Raw genomic sequence first — 15,349 nt, 5'->3', positions numbered from 1 at the left:
TAAGTTCGTTCATCTTTTGCAAAAGCTAATCAGTTGGTGTCCATATTATTGACCACTTCCTCACAAAACTAAGTGATTAACAATTACATTTGCATTAGGGCTGTCAAGCGATTTAAAAAATTAATCGTGATTAATAATGGATTAATAGCACTGTTAAACAATAATAGAATACCATTAAATATTTTGGATGATTTCTACATTTTCAAATTTATTGATTTTAATTACAACACAGAATACAAAGTGTACAGTGCTCACTTTATATTTATTTTTATTTATAAGTATTTGCCCTGTAAAAAAACAAAAGCAATAGTATTTTTCAATTCACCTAATACAAGTACTGTAGTGAAATCTCTTTATCATGAAAGTTGAATTTACAAATGTAGAATTATGTACAAAAAAACTGCACTCAAAAATGAAACCATGTAAAGCTTTAGAGCCTACAAGTCCACTCAGTCCTACTTCTTTTTCAGCCAATTGCTAAGACAGACAAGTTTGTTTACATTTACAGGCGATAATGCTGCCCGCTTCTTGTTTACAATATCATCAGAAATTGAGAACTGGCATTCACATGACACTGTTGTAGCTGGAATTGCAAAATATTTACATGCCAGATGCACTAAAGATTCATATGTCCCTTCATGCTTCAACCATCATTCCAGGGCAGGGGACATGCGTCCATGTTGAGGACGGGTTCTGCTTGATAACAATCCAAAGCAGTGTGGACCAATGCTTGTTCATTTTCATTATCTGAGTCGGATGCCACCAGCAGAAGGTTGATTTTTCTTTTTTGATGGTTCAGGTTCTGTAGTTTCCGTATCAGTGTGTTGCTCTTTTAAGATTTCTGAAAGCATGCTCCACACCCATCCCTCTCAGATTTTGGAAGGCACTTCACATTTTTAAACCTTAGGTTGAATACCGTAGCTATCTTTAGAAATCTCACATTTTGTCAAATCTGCTGTGAAAGTGTTCTTAAAATGAACATGTGCTGGGTCATCATCCAAGACTACTATAACATGAAATATATGGCAGAATGCAGGTAAAACAGAGCAGGGGACATGCAGTTCTCCCCCAAGGAGTTCAGTCACAAACTTAATTAATACATTATTTTTTTTAAGCATCATCAGAATGAAAGCATGTCCTTTGGAATGGTGGCCAAAGCATGAAGTGGCGAACGAATATTTAGCATATCTGGCACATAAATACCTTGCAATGCTGGCTACAAAAGTGCCATGCAAATGGCAGTTCTCACTTTCTGGTGACATTGTAAATAAGAAGAGGGCAGCATTATCTCCTGTAAATGTAAAAAAAACTTGTTTGTCTTAGTGATTAGCTGAACAAGTAGTAGTACTGAGTGGACTTGTAGGCTCTAAAGTTTTACATTTGTTTCTTTTTGAGTGCAGTTATGTAACAAAAAAATCTACATTTGTAAGTTTCACTTTCACAACAAAGAGATTGCACTACAGTACTTGTGTGAGGTGAATTGAAAAGTACAATTTGCTTTGTTTATCATTTTTACAGTGCAAATATTTGTAATAAAAATACACTTTGATTTCAATTACAACACAGAATACAATATATATGAAAATGTAGAAAAACAACCAAAATATTTAATAAATTTCAATTGGTATTCTATTGTTTAACAGTGTGATTAAAACTGTGATTAATCGCAATTAATTTTTTTTAATCATGATTAATTTTTGTGAGTTAATTGCAATTAATTGACAGCCCTCGTTTGCATTTACCTGTGTGATTTGCACAGGGAAGCTGTACTGGACTAGGTATTATCATTACCATGACATTGCTGATCTTATGGAGTACAGGAATTGCTAACACAATTAATTGAAAATGCCTTTTTGTTCTGAAAAGTATTCAGATTCATTCCCAGAATTACATTTTCCAGAAGTATAGTTAGTTTAATGAGTTATTTAAGGAACAATGACATGCAATCTCTCCTAAAAAATGCTTTTGTATTGGTCCAAAATACTGCAGTAACATTTTTAGTAAGCTGCAAAGTTTTGGACAATTATTGCAAATTACTACCGTGTTTTATTAATAAAAGTCGATTACATCTGGCTAGTTAGTGAATTAATCTGTTAGTTCAGTCACCTGGGATATTGGCAAAAGCAGTTGTATAATAAAAGGAAAGAAAAGACTGAAATTCAGATTAATTTAATCACACCAATTCTTCAGTACTCATCAGCAGCCTGGAAAAGAGTATGGGTTTTAATAGGCTTCTTAGTTCTCATTCTTGTCCCTCATGCAACCTTTTATATAAGGTTATGTGTGCAAGTATATTAAATGTTCATTTTCCTCCCAGCATCCAACACTGTATTGTCTGCCTCTACCCCATGAAAGAGATTTTTGTACAATGCAGCTTCACCAGTCGCCTGAATTACAAACAGCCAACTAACATTTAAAGTTCTGAGAAATCTAAAACAGGTTTTTTTTATAATGGTAATAGTAAGGGCAAGGTCATCTTTCTATTTTTGTATTTGCTCAGGCATCATTTAAAGGAAATAATGCTCTATGTTAACAAGTACTCAAGCCTGTGTTAGTAGATGCTAGAAAAGCAGTTAAGTTATTCCATGATCAAGTATATTTCAGGGAAAGAAAATGGAAATGAGGAGAACCTTTGATTTGTCCTTTTTAACCATGAATGACAAATCTCTCTCCTATTTATTTGTTGTTTATTGTAATGCTTGGGGTTAAGGGCTGGATAGTTATTTTAGCTATAAACCTCAATCATCAGGGTTTATCACTCAGCAGCGTAAGTCCCCTGGGAATAGAATGTGGGCCAAGCCAGTTCTCAGGCCAGATGCATACTTTCTCCTTGGAGGGGTTGGAGGAGAAAGAACCTTAAAACTGATTAAGCTAGGTTTTTTAAATTATTACTTCTAGAGTTGTCAAAAAAAGGTTTGTTATTTTAGAAGTGTTAATTTCCAGTGATGACGTTTTGCAGGCACTTCATACCACAGGCTGGTGTGTCTTGGCATTAAAATTTAAAGAATATATTCCCAACTGTGCAGTAGGTAGCACAGGTTTAACAGTGTGGATTTTAGCAAAGAACTTTAAGTTACTTTGGACAACTCATCTTTTGCAAAAGCTAATCAGTTAGTGTCCATATTACTGCAATAATTACTGTACGTTAATTTAACTGTAATGCTTTTGAGGGATTCTGTTGACATCACACACCCTTAAAGCAAAGCTCAGGTTGTCTCCTGAACCCCGAAAGAGAACCACAGCCCTGCATATGTACATATGGCAGGTACCAGTACATCATTTTGTATTATATATGGTTAAAGACAAATCTTTACCTGCATTTTCTCCCTCTTCTCCTGTTTCTCTCTCTAAAGTCTGTAGTCCCCTCCCCTGCCCCAGGCTGACAGTTTGAATTTTGCAAGTATCTACATTATTTTAATGCCAGGGTCTTATTATGACATCAAATAAGTATGTAAAACTTAGACCATCTTTTATGTATTGATCAGAAACTCGCAAGGTAGTCAAAGATTGAAAAGCATCCCCTGAAGAGCCTGTACATTAAGAACAGACTTGAAGTATTTCCTAGATATCAGCTAGCACAATAACGGTAGCAATGAACTTCTATTAACGTGTCAGCTAGAAAGGAGCTAATGTAACGTCAGTGGAGGTGTCCAATGTAATGATACTGCTTAACGCTGGCATGGTATCAGTTCTGAAGAGGGGAGCCATTATGATGCTAATGCAAGTGCTAAAAATATTTACATGCTGTTTTTTTCTTTTGATTAATTGGTATGAAACACAAACACAGGAGGCTGAAATTCATTCCTAGTGTAACTCTACACAATCCACTGGGGTTACACCAGGAATGAACTTGGCCCAGGATGTTAATTGATTATTGCTTGGCTTTAGCATGGATTTCATACTGTATATGGTAAGGGCTGCAGTGAAGTCTTGTGATCTGTTTTAAGAGGGTTTAAAACCCTTTTATTCCTAACATTACACTGTTTGCACAGTGCATTGAGATCTTCAAATGAGATACACTATTGAAGAGCAACGTATTATTACTGTAATTGACTTTTCCTATTCCAATAGTGCAACTCAGAGAGATGGCTATAAGGATGTACATTTTAAATAAAGGTGAGCCCAACCAAAATTCAAATCCAGATTTGGATCCAGACTTCTTCAAAATCTAGGAGTGCTCTGATCCACGATTTTACTTCAGCCCAAGATAGGACTAGAGAGAGACAGACTGAAACTTGGATTTGGATCCAAACATTCACAGAGGTTGAAGCAGTTTGGATCCAGACTTTTGGTTCAGGCTCATCTCTAGTTTTAATGCATAAAATATGAACATTGGTTTATTTTTTTTAAAAAAATGTCAAGAGAAGAAGATAAACAGCCTTTTCAAAACTGTTTTGTTTTTCCTTTAAAGGAGGAAATATTTGGGGAAAGATAGAAGCTATCGCAACAAGGAACAGATGCAAGGTGTATCATGGAATGAGATATGCATGTGTCATTGACTTATGGTGCAATATGATGGAGCTTACTCACTCATGACAGCTTTTTCTACTAGCTAAGCTAATGGAAAAGCTCTGTTAGCTTACCGGGTAGAGGCCCAAGCCTTGGGGAATAGGTGTCCTGAGTCTGTAATCAGATACTTCCTGCTGGTATTTTAGTTTCTGTGTGTGTGAACTGTATATAGGCTTGAATCATTACAGATTGATGGTGCCGTGGTCTTAGACTGAGCTCCTCTGACTTCCTGATATTCTGTTGTGCTCAAGATATGGGGTGAGTATGTGACCCATTTGCTTGTGTCTGTGCGTGCTGTTCCCCATTACTGGACTACAAAGAACCTAGTCACATAGAAAAATTGGTTCCGTAGATGCTTGTCTTCCTCCCCTTAGTTTGTCACGTGTACTTTAAGGTCAGATGGTTCCGAGTTTTAATCATCCCTCCTCTGGATACTGTATGTTCATTGCCATCAGACAATTACATTCTAAGACTAAAGGAACCCCAATGACAAATAAATCCTATGATGTTAAGGATTTTAAGTCTCACAACTGAAAAGAAACATGGAGATTTTCCTGCTATTAGATTCCACTAAACAAATTGGTATTATAAGGTTTATCATTGTTACGTCCAAAAATAGATGTTCCCCTTTTATTTTAAAACTGAAAAGATTGTATTTCTATTGTGAAATAATTATAGGGAGCCAGATCCTAGCTGGTATAAATCGCCATACTGCCACTGAAGTCAGTTAACACCAGCTACAATAATTAACATCAGCTAAAGATCTGGTCCACAAAGTCTCAGAGGCTGCCAGTATTTCACTGGGAATGGTAGTTATCAAATTCCAGCAGACACAATTTATTCCATCAGACTAAAAGGAGGTTTTGGCATATCCATCTGTGGTTTCTGTACGATAGTGTGCATATGCTTATTTAAACACTGCTGACATGCTGGTATGCATATCATAATTCATTCGCTTATCTTTCTTAAATGCAAAACAATTAATTGAACCCATAGAGATTCTTGGCAAAATTGTACAGTATATTGTATCCAGATACCCTTATTTGAGTGAGCTGACTTCTTAATTGTTTGAGAATCTGTAATAGTACTTAGAAAAGCATATGCCAGGAAATTTGTTACTGAATACTGTCAGTTTTAGGCCCAGTTATTTTATTATACAAGCATGTCCCCTCAAACCTGAGCAATTACTGAGCAGGGATTTAACCAGAAATATGCAAGACATTATATAAATAAAGATAGCAGGATGAGTGGATAAGTTATATTAATTAGTTGTATGAGAAAAATTTTCTGTTAAGATATATTTCTGTAATTCTATAGTTGATTCATTTCTGGTCTTCCCTTATCTTGATGGTAGCATTTAATGACCGCTAACTTAAAAGTAAATTGTGTGTGTGTGTTTAGTCTTGAAGTCGATTCCACGTATATAGATTCCTTGCTAATTATTTGACTGAATTTCTGTATCAACAATGGTGTTTTTCAAAAAAAAGACATTGAAGTAACGCAAGATGCTCCGGTATTTAATTTCCCAGCCTTTTTGTTAATCATAAAATTAAATTTGTAGGGTTCAAGCCCAAGGGGTTTCCATTATATACAAGTTTACAGTTCAGTTCAATGGCTCTCAGCACCTCCACTATAAAAATTGTTCCAGCACTCCTAAGCTAAATTCTGTCCTTGGATCCGTGCAGCACATATTGTCTTCAGCGAGACATATTCATGCACATCTGAGAGCAGAATTTGGCCTTAAGCAGAATGAATTTGTTCCCCTGGTTTCTCTGTATCAGTTTGCTTGTGTAAGTTTACAGCATACCATTTTATTCATTTTTAATACGGATGTATTTTTAGAAGAAATCTGTTATGAATAATTTTAGATGTGATTTGCTATCCTAAGAACCCCATTGGAAAACTTCTAATGCTTTGCTTTTCAAATATTATCTTTAAAAAAAACAACCATGTGTGATAAATAAAGGGGGGGACAGCTCCCTTTAATGGACACCCAGCCAGCCTCTTAGCTGTAAAATCCCTCTTGGTAGCTGTTCTTTACTTGCTTTACCTGTAAAGGGTTAAAAAGTCCCCCCAGGTAAAGAAAAAACAGTGGGCACCTGACCAAAAGAGCCAATGGGAAGGTAGAACTTTTTAAAATTGGGAAAGAAACTTTCCCTTTGTCTGTTGTTCTCTGGGCTAGAGGGACAGAGCAGCCGTGCTATAAACAGCTTAAGCCAGGTATGATCATAAATTATCAGATCATGCCTAGAACTACTTATCCTAACTCCAAATGTTTAAGTAGATCAGAATGTTTAGCAAGACGTAATTAGAGTTATTTCTTTTATTTCTTATTGGCTTGTGAACTCCTCTGTGCTAACCCCAGATGCCTTTGTTTGCTTGTAACCTTTAAGCTGAACCCCCAAGAAAGCTATTTTAGGGTGCTTGATTTTTGAAATTGCTCTTTTAAAATCTAGCAAAAGCCTAAATTCCAAATATATTCCTGTCAAGGCTGAATCCCAACTCTGTCACTCCAATGGCAGAAGTGGGGCCCGCAAGGATTTTAAAAATTAATACTGGCCACTCCAGGCTTGTATTACACTCCCAAAGTTACAGCTTTTCTCTGACCTTGGCTTGGTAAACGCTGCCACCACCGAAAGGCAAAAAAAACCTTTGAACCCAGGAAGGAGCACTTGGGAATTCCTCCCTGTGGGATACCCTCAAGCCCTTTCGTCCCCCATCCAGGGAAGAGCTAAGAAAGAAAACAAAGGAAATTAGCTGCGGCTACCAGCTAATCAAACATGCACAAACCTCTTAGGACACCAAAAATCCAATTCTGTTCTTAAGAAAGGTAAATTTTATTAAAAACAAAAAGAAAGAAAATGCATTTGGAATTTAGGCTTTTGCTTAACCCTTTACAGATAAAGCTGGTAAAGAACAGCTACCAAGAGGGATTTTACAGCTAACTGGCTGGGTGTCCATCAAAGGGAGCTATCCCTCCCTTTATTTATCACAACATGCAACACAACTCATTCATTCAATTTGTATGAAAATAGTGTTCATCAACATGCAGTGATTTGCTCATCCAGTGGATGCTATAAGCATGGGCTATGAGTTGGAAAGAAAGTAAAATGGCAGAACTGAGCCAATCATAATAGCACTGTGCTAATTCACACTCATGACTAGGAGAGCAATTGAAAAATATTGCTTTTTGTAAATTAGTAAGCTGAACAACATTTTAAAAGGAAGGCTTCAAAAATTGATTTTGTTCATTTATTTGACAAAATACTTTTCACAGCATACTATTAAATAATGTTGTAGCATATTTTGTAACAATAATGAAGTATTTTGTAATATGAGACTTCATTACAGCGCTCCTCCACTGATATTATCACAGAGGACGGAGAGCCTGCTTTAGTTTGTGTGAGATTTATAAAATGCACTCTGGCGAGGTTCTATTATATAAGGATCATAATTTAGGAAATCAGTGAGAGAGTTTCTAAAAAATGTGTTACCCAGATTGGAAAACAGCTATTGGACTTAGGAAGTAGATGGGGTAAAAAGACACTCCCTTCGGAAAAAGTACACCTACACTGGAATAAAAGACCGGCAGCACAGCCATGGCTGTCCTGAGTCAGCTGACTTGGGCTTGGGCTGCAGGGCTATAAATCACACTGTAGATGTTTCGGCTGGAGCCTGGGCTCTGGGATCCTCCCACTCATGGGGTCTCAGAACTCAGGCTCCAGCCCAAGCCTGAATGTCTACGCAGCAGTTCTATAGCCCCACAGCCCGAGCCCTGTAAGCCCAAGTCAGCCGAGCCAAGCCAGTCGCATGTATTTAATTGCTGTGTAGACGTACCCAAGTGCTCAAGTCTGCCCCCCTTACTGAGTAGTAGATTACTGTCTGTAAACCTCTCTCCTCAATGGTAAATGTGGCAGAATATTGTCAATAAGCAGGGCCCAATGTCTTGTCACTGGGGCTAAGAGAAAGCTGAAAAAAGTTTATGAACATCTGTTCACCAATTCACTCTGACAATAGTTTGTGGATCTTTGTATTTACCTTTCATGCATATTTGTAAGAGTTTATTTTTCCTCAAAAATGTTTGAAGAAAGTGAACATCTGGTGAATATTTGCGTAAATGTATTTACACAAAAGTTTATTCCAGAAAGGTTCACATAGCCACCTAGGAATCTCTTTGGATTTCCTTACCCCAGGCTATAAGAGTTTCAATCATCCAACCAGGGAACATGAAAAAATGCCTTGTGACCTTCAGTGATTAATCACACAACACAACTAATAAATAGCAAATATTTCACAAACAACCTATATCTGGTCACACAGGGTCAGACTTTCAGAATGACTCAGCAGCCAAAATTGGGGCCAGATTTCCAAAACAACACAGCACCCATGAGCATCCACAGAGAACAATGGGTGTAGCAGAGTGCTGAGCACTTTGGAAAATCTGATCTCAGTTGTGGGTCATGAGCCCCTCAGAAAATTCTGGTCATGAAGGTTTTGTCTAACAGTTTTTAATAACAAAATATTAGCAAAAATAAAAGCCCATCCAGGGATAATTATTGGCATAGAAAAATAAAAAGGACTAAATTTTTTGAATAAGTGATTCACTCTGAATCATTCACCCAGCAATATCTGTCACTAAGGGCCACGCTGAGACAAACCTCCTTGGGATGGGATGGGATGGGATGGGATGGGATGGGATGGGAAGGAGAAATAAGACTGGAGGAAGACTACTAGAATTCACAGTTTCCAAAGGAATTTCATTAAATGACAATGAAATCCAAGCAACTGAATCTATGTCCTTAGTTGTACAGAATTCCTTTTTGGGTTTTTTTGGTGGTGAAGGATGGGAGACATAAAGCTTGGATATTTTTATCTAACACGGCTAGTTTCATTTAAAAGGAAAGAGGAAAAAACTCAGAAAAAAATACATGTTTTAAAGAAACCTCTCTTTTTTTGTGCTTCAAAGCAACCCTAAGGTTTCAGCAATAGAAGTTCATATTGCAGGCAGATGCCTACATTCATTCAGGTAGGTTCTCGGTGATGTAACTCTGTCCCCATCTACTGCTGTAATAAAGTTTGTGGGAAGCTTTGGCTTTATATAGCCAACCAAGTATCCCAGAATGACCTGAGCAAGCCCTCAAAGGAGGCAGCAACAAACTGAAGCCTGTAGATGATCCAGAAAATAGGAGTCTCCAGTGAAGCCTTTACAAGGGAAAAAAATCTGAAGGTGGAAAGGAAGATGTATATAAAAGCGAGCGAGAGAGAGAGAGAGAATGAGGATGCTGGCCAACGTACAAGGTAAGTGAAGGCTCTTGCACATGTCCATTCATAGCTACATCAATGTAGTTTAGAAAAGGTCAAGGAAAGGTGGTGTGGAAATCCCCATAGAAAGCAACCATGTTGCTGTGTAAGGTATCTTAGGAAAGGATTGTAGTATCAAGCTTCCAGCCTTCTTTGTACTGCTTCCCCACAGCATTCCTGGGGTGAGATTTGCGAAATTTCACTAAACCCCCAAATCTCTCTTTCAGTTGTTCATGCCATATCAGTATTTCAGTCTCCGGCATTGTTACAAATGAACTAAAATGACTTGTAACGGCTTTCATTTCCTAATCCAATATGCATGCATTATTGCATTAGCACTTTGCACTTATATTAAATTATGATCCTGCTAGTGTAGTTTAATGTGTTTGAGCTACATTAATGAAACATAAATAAACTTTCATAGAGCCTGATGCTGGCATCAGTCACAGACTGCAAACTTCCATAAGAGAAGAGAAAGAGGAGCCTGCAGCATCAGATGGTCACACATCTGGCTCTATGGAAAAGTATGTGTGCGTGTCTGTGTAGGAGTAGGTAATTAACAGTAATTAACATCTGTTTATATAATACATATGATATATACACATACAACCTGATACACACACACACACACACACCAAGCTGGGGCAAACCTTGTTGGGATGGGAAGGAGGAATATGGCTGGGCTATTGAAAATTATATGACAAAAGAAAACATATTCCAGATGGCACAAGCTCATGACCTAGTAGTATCCAACCCATTCTTTACACAAAGAGATGAACATCTTATTACTTACAAGAATGGAAGGACTAGAAGCCAAATTGATTACTTGCTTGTTTCTCAGCAGAAAATAAAAGATATAAAAGACTGCAAGGGCAGGAGAGAGTCTTATGAGTCAATATAGACCACCTAAATATTTCTCTTAGAACAAAAGTACAAAGAAAAATCAAAGAAGGTAAAACCAAAGATAAGATGACAAAAATTAGAAGGTAAGGCTAAAGAGGATTTTACTTCATCTTCTCCATAAGTGACTCCTTAGACACCACACGCAGAAGGAGTGGATAAATGTGGGGGGTTTATGGCAACAAATATATTGGACAGTTCAAAACAAGTTGTGGGTATTAAACAAGAAACTTGGAGTGAAGAAGTACAAGGCATGATAAAAGAAAAATGTTTAAACTCTGACAAAGAAGTAGGAGCAAATGAGACCTGGAAGAATACATGGCTATAAAGAAATTGACCAGGAATGTAGCTACAAAAGCAAAAGCAACGGCTTAGAACAAATGAAGGAGAAAGGGGAAAGTGTATAGATTGGCAAGGAACAGAAGCAGCAAAAATAAAAAGGAAGTGAGGTTCGCCCAATATTAAATTAATACGGTAGCATAAAGAATCAATGGAAAAAGGTATTTTGAACAGCTTTTAAATGAAGAAAATCCAAGACAGCAAAGTTACTTCAAAATGATGAACTTTAGTGTAGTCGAGCCTATCACACCAGATGACATGGCAAATACTATCAAAGAAATAACTAACAAGGCCCTACATCCAGACAAAATCCCTGTTGAGGCATGGAAAACATTTGTAAAGAAGGTACCCATCTGTTGACATCCCTGTTCAATTCAATCATGAGATGGGAAAAGATCTAAAACACAGAAAGGAAAAGTATCTTGGTGCCAATATACAAGGTGAAAGGTGATGCTGACAACTGCACAAATTATAGAGGTATAAAGCTGATAAGTCATACAAAAGAAACTGTGGAAGAGAGTCATCGATAAGAGACGAAGAAGTGAAGCAGATATTAGTGCAATTCAATATGGCTTCATGCCAGGAAGGTTGACAATAGATGCTGTTTCTGCATTGAGACAGCTAGTGAAAAACTAGAGAGAAAAGGAAAAATATTCACTTGATGTTCATGGATCTGGAAAAGGCGGAGTTCCAAGAAAAGTCATCTGGTGGTGTATGAGTGAGAAAATGGGACTAGAATGTTCAAGTCTCATAGACTATCAGAGTTGGAAGGGACCTCAGGAGATCATCTAGTCCAACTCCCTGCTCAAAGCAGGCACAATCCCCAATTTTTTTTGACCCAGATCCCTAAATGGCCCCCTCAAGGATTGAACTCACAACCCTGGGTTTAGCAGGCCAATGCTCAAACCACTGAGCTATCCCTCCTCCTCCCCTGTATATAGTCATGTATATAGGGGCAATGTCAATAGTCCGCCCTTTTAGTAGTGAAACAAGTAAAGGTGGGAGTACATCAGGGATCAGCACTGAGCCCTTTCTTGTTTATCCTTGTCTTGAAGACCCTCACAGGGAACATACAGAAGGAGGCACCTTGGTACATGCTGTTTGCAGGTAATATCATTCTATGCAGTGAGAAGATAGTGTAAAAGAGGATTTTGATAAATGGAGAGATGCTTTGGAGAGGATGGTCCCTTCTGACCTTAATATCTATGAGGCATGGGCTCAAAATAAGCAGAGGAATTATCCTTGAAACTAGATGGGCAGGCAGTAGTGAAAATGCAAAGTTTCAAGTATCTGCATTCCAGAATCTGGGAAATGGAGGATGAATTAGAGGATGATAAACACCTGGTTCAAGTGGAGAGAGATAAGTGGTGTAGTGTGTGACAGGAAGATACCAGTAAAATTAAAAGGGAAAGTCTATAAAGTGGTCTGTCCAGGTTTAATATATGGTTCTAAATGTTGGGCACCAAAGAAGAAACATGAGGAAATGATCCATTCCACCAAAATGAAAATGTTGAGAGAGATGAGTGGTAATCAGGAAAGACTGTCTGAGGAATGTATATGTTAGAGACATGATCGAAATAATACCCATAAGTGCAGACTCAGATGGTCTGGCCATGTAAAGTGCAGTCCTGACAATTATGTGAGTAAAAGAGTCCAACAGATCAAGATTAAAGGAAAAGGACAGAGAGGCCAACCCAAGAAGTAGTGGGATGTCACAAAGGAAGACATGTTAGCATGAGGTGCGATAGAAGATATGGCATTGAACAGAGCACTCTGGAAGAAGAAGATTCCTACAGTGGACCCTATTTGATGGGATTAACACAAGGAAGTAGAAGGAAGTAGAAAAAAATATAGATAGATAGATAGATAGATAGATAGATAGATAGATAGATAGATAGATAGATAGATAGATAGATAGATAGATATAGAGCCAGATGTATTACCATATTATACTGTCGTGTGTGTGTGTGTGTGTATAGAATTTATACACAAAGATGTATTAGACCAAATCCACATTACAGAAAGCATTATTTACAGCCTGATTTTAAAAATTAAATCCAGCTGCAGCAGTGAGGAAACCTACTGACAACATAACAGAGATGCTCTTACATGCCTCATGACAACAAAACAAAAAAATCTTTTGTACTACCAAGGAGAACACTAATTACAGAAAAAAATATTAATGAAATTTGTGACAGGATTCCTTTTGTTGTGAAGCCCAAGCCTGCAGCTTTTAACTACACAAAAATAATCAAGGAAACTTACCCATGATTGCAAGTTTGGATACACTACAAAAGGCCATACCAAAACTGCCAATGACTGCCTACTGCAAAGCTACTAATTTACAGACACTCATTGTCAGAGCAGAATTAAAACCTAGTATAGGAGTGCACTCCTGTCATTTAAAGAGATGCAGCCTTTGTCAACATCTGCATCCAGCTTCCATATTCACCAGCTGCACTACAGGCAAATATGACAGAACAAAACAACATCCGCATCCACCTTCTGCATTCACTACATCTGTTACAGGCAAAAATGACAGCAAAAAGTGATTCCCAATATGCAAATTCACAAATAATGGTTTATTTCATCACGTCAACATGCAGAAGGTAAGAAACAGTATGTGGGGAAAACATACAGCGACCTCCATAAAAGATTTAGAAATTACAAGTAATCTATCATTAACGGAAAAGTTGACCAGCCAGGGGCCAGGCACAACAGCATCAGCAGCTGCAGTGTATCAGATAAGAAAATATTCCTCACTGAATAAGTGTCAAGGCCCGAATAACAGGTGTAAAGAGAATTTCTGGATATACTGTTTGAAAACAGCGTCTACTGAAGGATTTAACACTGAGGATCCTTCATTCTAGCCTTTTCAACGTGAAATCTTGAACGTTGTAGACATGTAATTGATTATTAAACTAGGTTAGAAATAAAAGTGGACCCAAGATTGGAAATAGTAACAAAGTTGTAACAGAGCACCGATTCTTTAAAGGAATTCCTTATGATTTTTAAATGAAAATTCAATATGCTTGTTTATAACTGATGAGAACAAGGACTAACTGATAACAAGTGACCATATTATTTTGTATTGGGGAGGCATCTGGAATCCCCAGCCATGGACCAGAACCCCTATTGTGCTATAGAAACATAGAACAAAAAGACAGTCTTTGCTTATATATTGAGAATTTGTCAGTTTCCGCCATGTTGTATTCTGCTTGTACAAATCAATATGCATCCTATGCCCAGAGGAAGGATAGAATATGGTCTGCACATATTACCCATGTATGATTGTTATCCTTTACAGGGCCCATTAGAAACTCAGCATTCACTTTGCAGGTGCCTACAGTCACTATAGTGCCTTCCTATATAGAGAGCAAGAAATACTCTGGTACTGCTGTCACTGCAAGGAGGCACATGTTGAGTTTTTAATATCACCTACTGGGTGATAATACAGGTAGGCCATGATGTATAACCCATTTAATATATCTGGCTATTTACTTATTATGTATTTATGCAGCAAACTTAGATAGACTGGTACGTTATGATGGGCTGTATCTTACAACAGAATATGAAAGTTCTGTTCTAGGAAAGGCTAGAAGAGTTGGATAACACATTCACCCTTAAAGGTTTGTACGTAGCCATAAGGTATTTCAATTACAAGATCTGACAGAGAGTCTATTCAATAGCTATAGACCGGGATCTACAGGCTGGGAGGGGCTTAAGTGCCTTATTTCATTTAGACTGGTCTTTAACCTCCAGTAATGCCCTCCAGAGAATAATGCTGATTTTGGTATCTCTTACAGAAACATTCTATCTTTGTGTTCTAAAAAGACATCAAGATGATAGTTCAGTTAGCTTGGTATGGTGTCCTGTCAAGCTAAACAGAGCATTCAATCTTGATTAATACAAACATTCCTAAATTTCCTTGACTGCCATACATCCAGTCTTCTTAGAGGCATTGTTTTGATGGGTCAGGAAAAACAAATTACAATGTGCAGATTGAGGGTATGTCTACACAATAGAGAAAAACCCATGGCTAGCCTGTGCCAGCCGACTCGGGCTCATGGGGCTCAGCGGGTGGGACTGTTTCATTGCTGTGTAGACTTCCGGACTCAGACCCTCCTACCCAGAGGGTCCCAGACTCCAGCCCATGCCCAGAAGTCTACATAGCAATGAAACAGTCCTGCCGCAGCCTGAACCCCCCCGAGCCCAAGTTGCCTGGCACGGGTTAGCTGCGGGTTTTTCTTTGCTGTGTAGACATACCTTGGAAGGCCTAGTTACAGTTAACATGTACTTC

General features: G+C 37.9%; 1 protein-coding gene across 5 annotated transcripts in view; it reads left to right on the top strand.

Annotated features, from left to right (window-relative positions):
* The window catches only part of GRIA3 (glutamate ionotropic receptor AMPA type subunit 3), a 223,961-nt gene that overhangs the window by 189,564 nt on the left and 19,048 nt on the right, over positions 1–15,349 (top strand). For 2 of the 5 annotated variants that reach the window (XM_073361299.2, XM_073361298.2), the window contains one exon: positions 4,412–6,008. The exons of the other annotated variants lie outside the window; for them this stretch is intronic. In XM_073361299.2, the coding sequence (XP_073217400.2) occupies positions 4,412–4,499 (88 nt within the window). In that variant the 3' untranslated portion in view covers positions 4,500–6,008. Of the gene's footprint in view, positions 1–4,411; positions 6,009–15,349 lie in introns of those variants that run through there. 5 annotated transcript variants of the gene reach the window in all.

Source organism: Lepidochelys kempii, chromosome 9 (genome assembly GCF_965140285.1).
Source record: "Lepidochelys kempii isolate rLepKem1 chromosome 9, rLepKem1.hap1, whole genome shotgun sequence".
NCBI classification, from domain to species: domain Eukaryota; kingdom Metazoa; phylum Chordata; order Testudines; family Cheloniidae; genus Lepidochelys; species Lepidochelys kempii.
The sequence above is the reverse complement of the archived record's forward strand: the minus strand, read 5'-3'. Positions and strand labels throughout refer to the sequence as shown.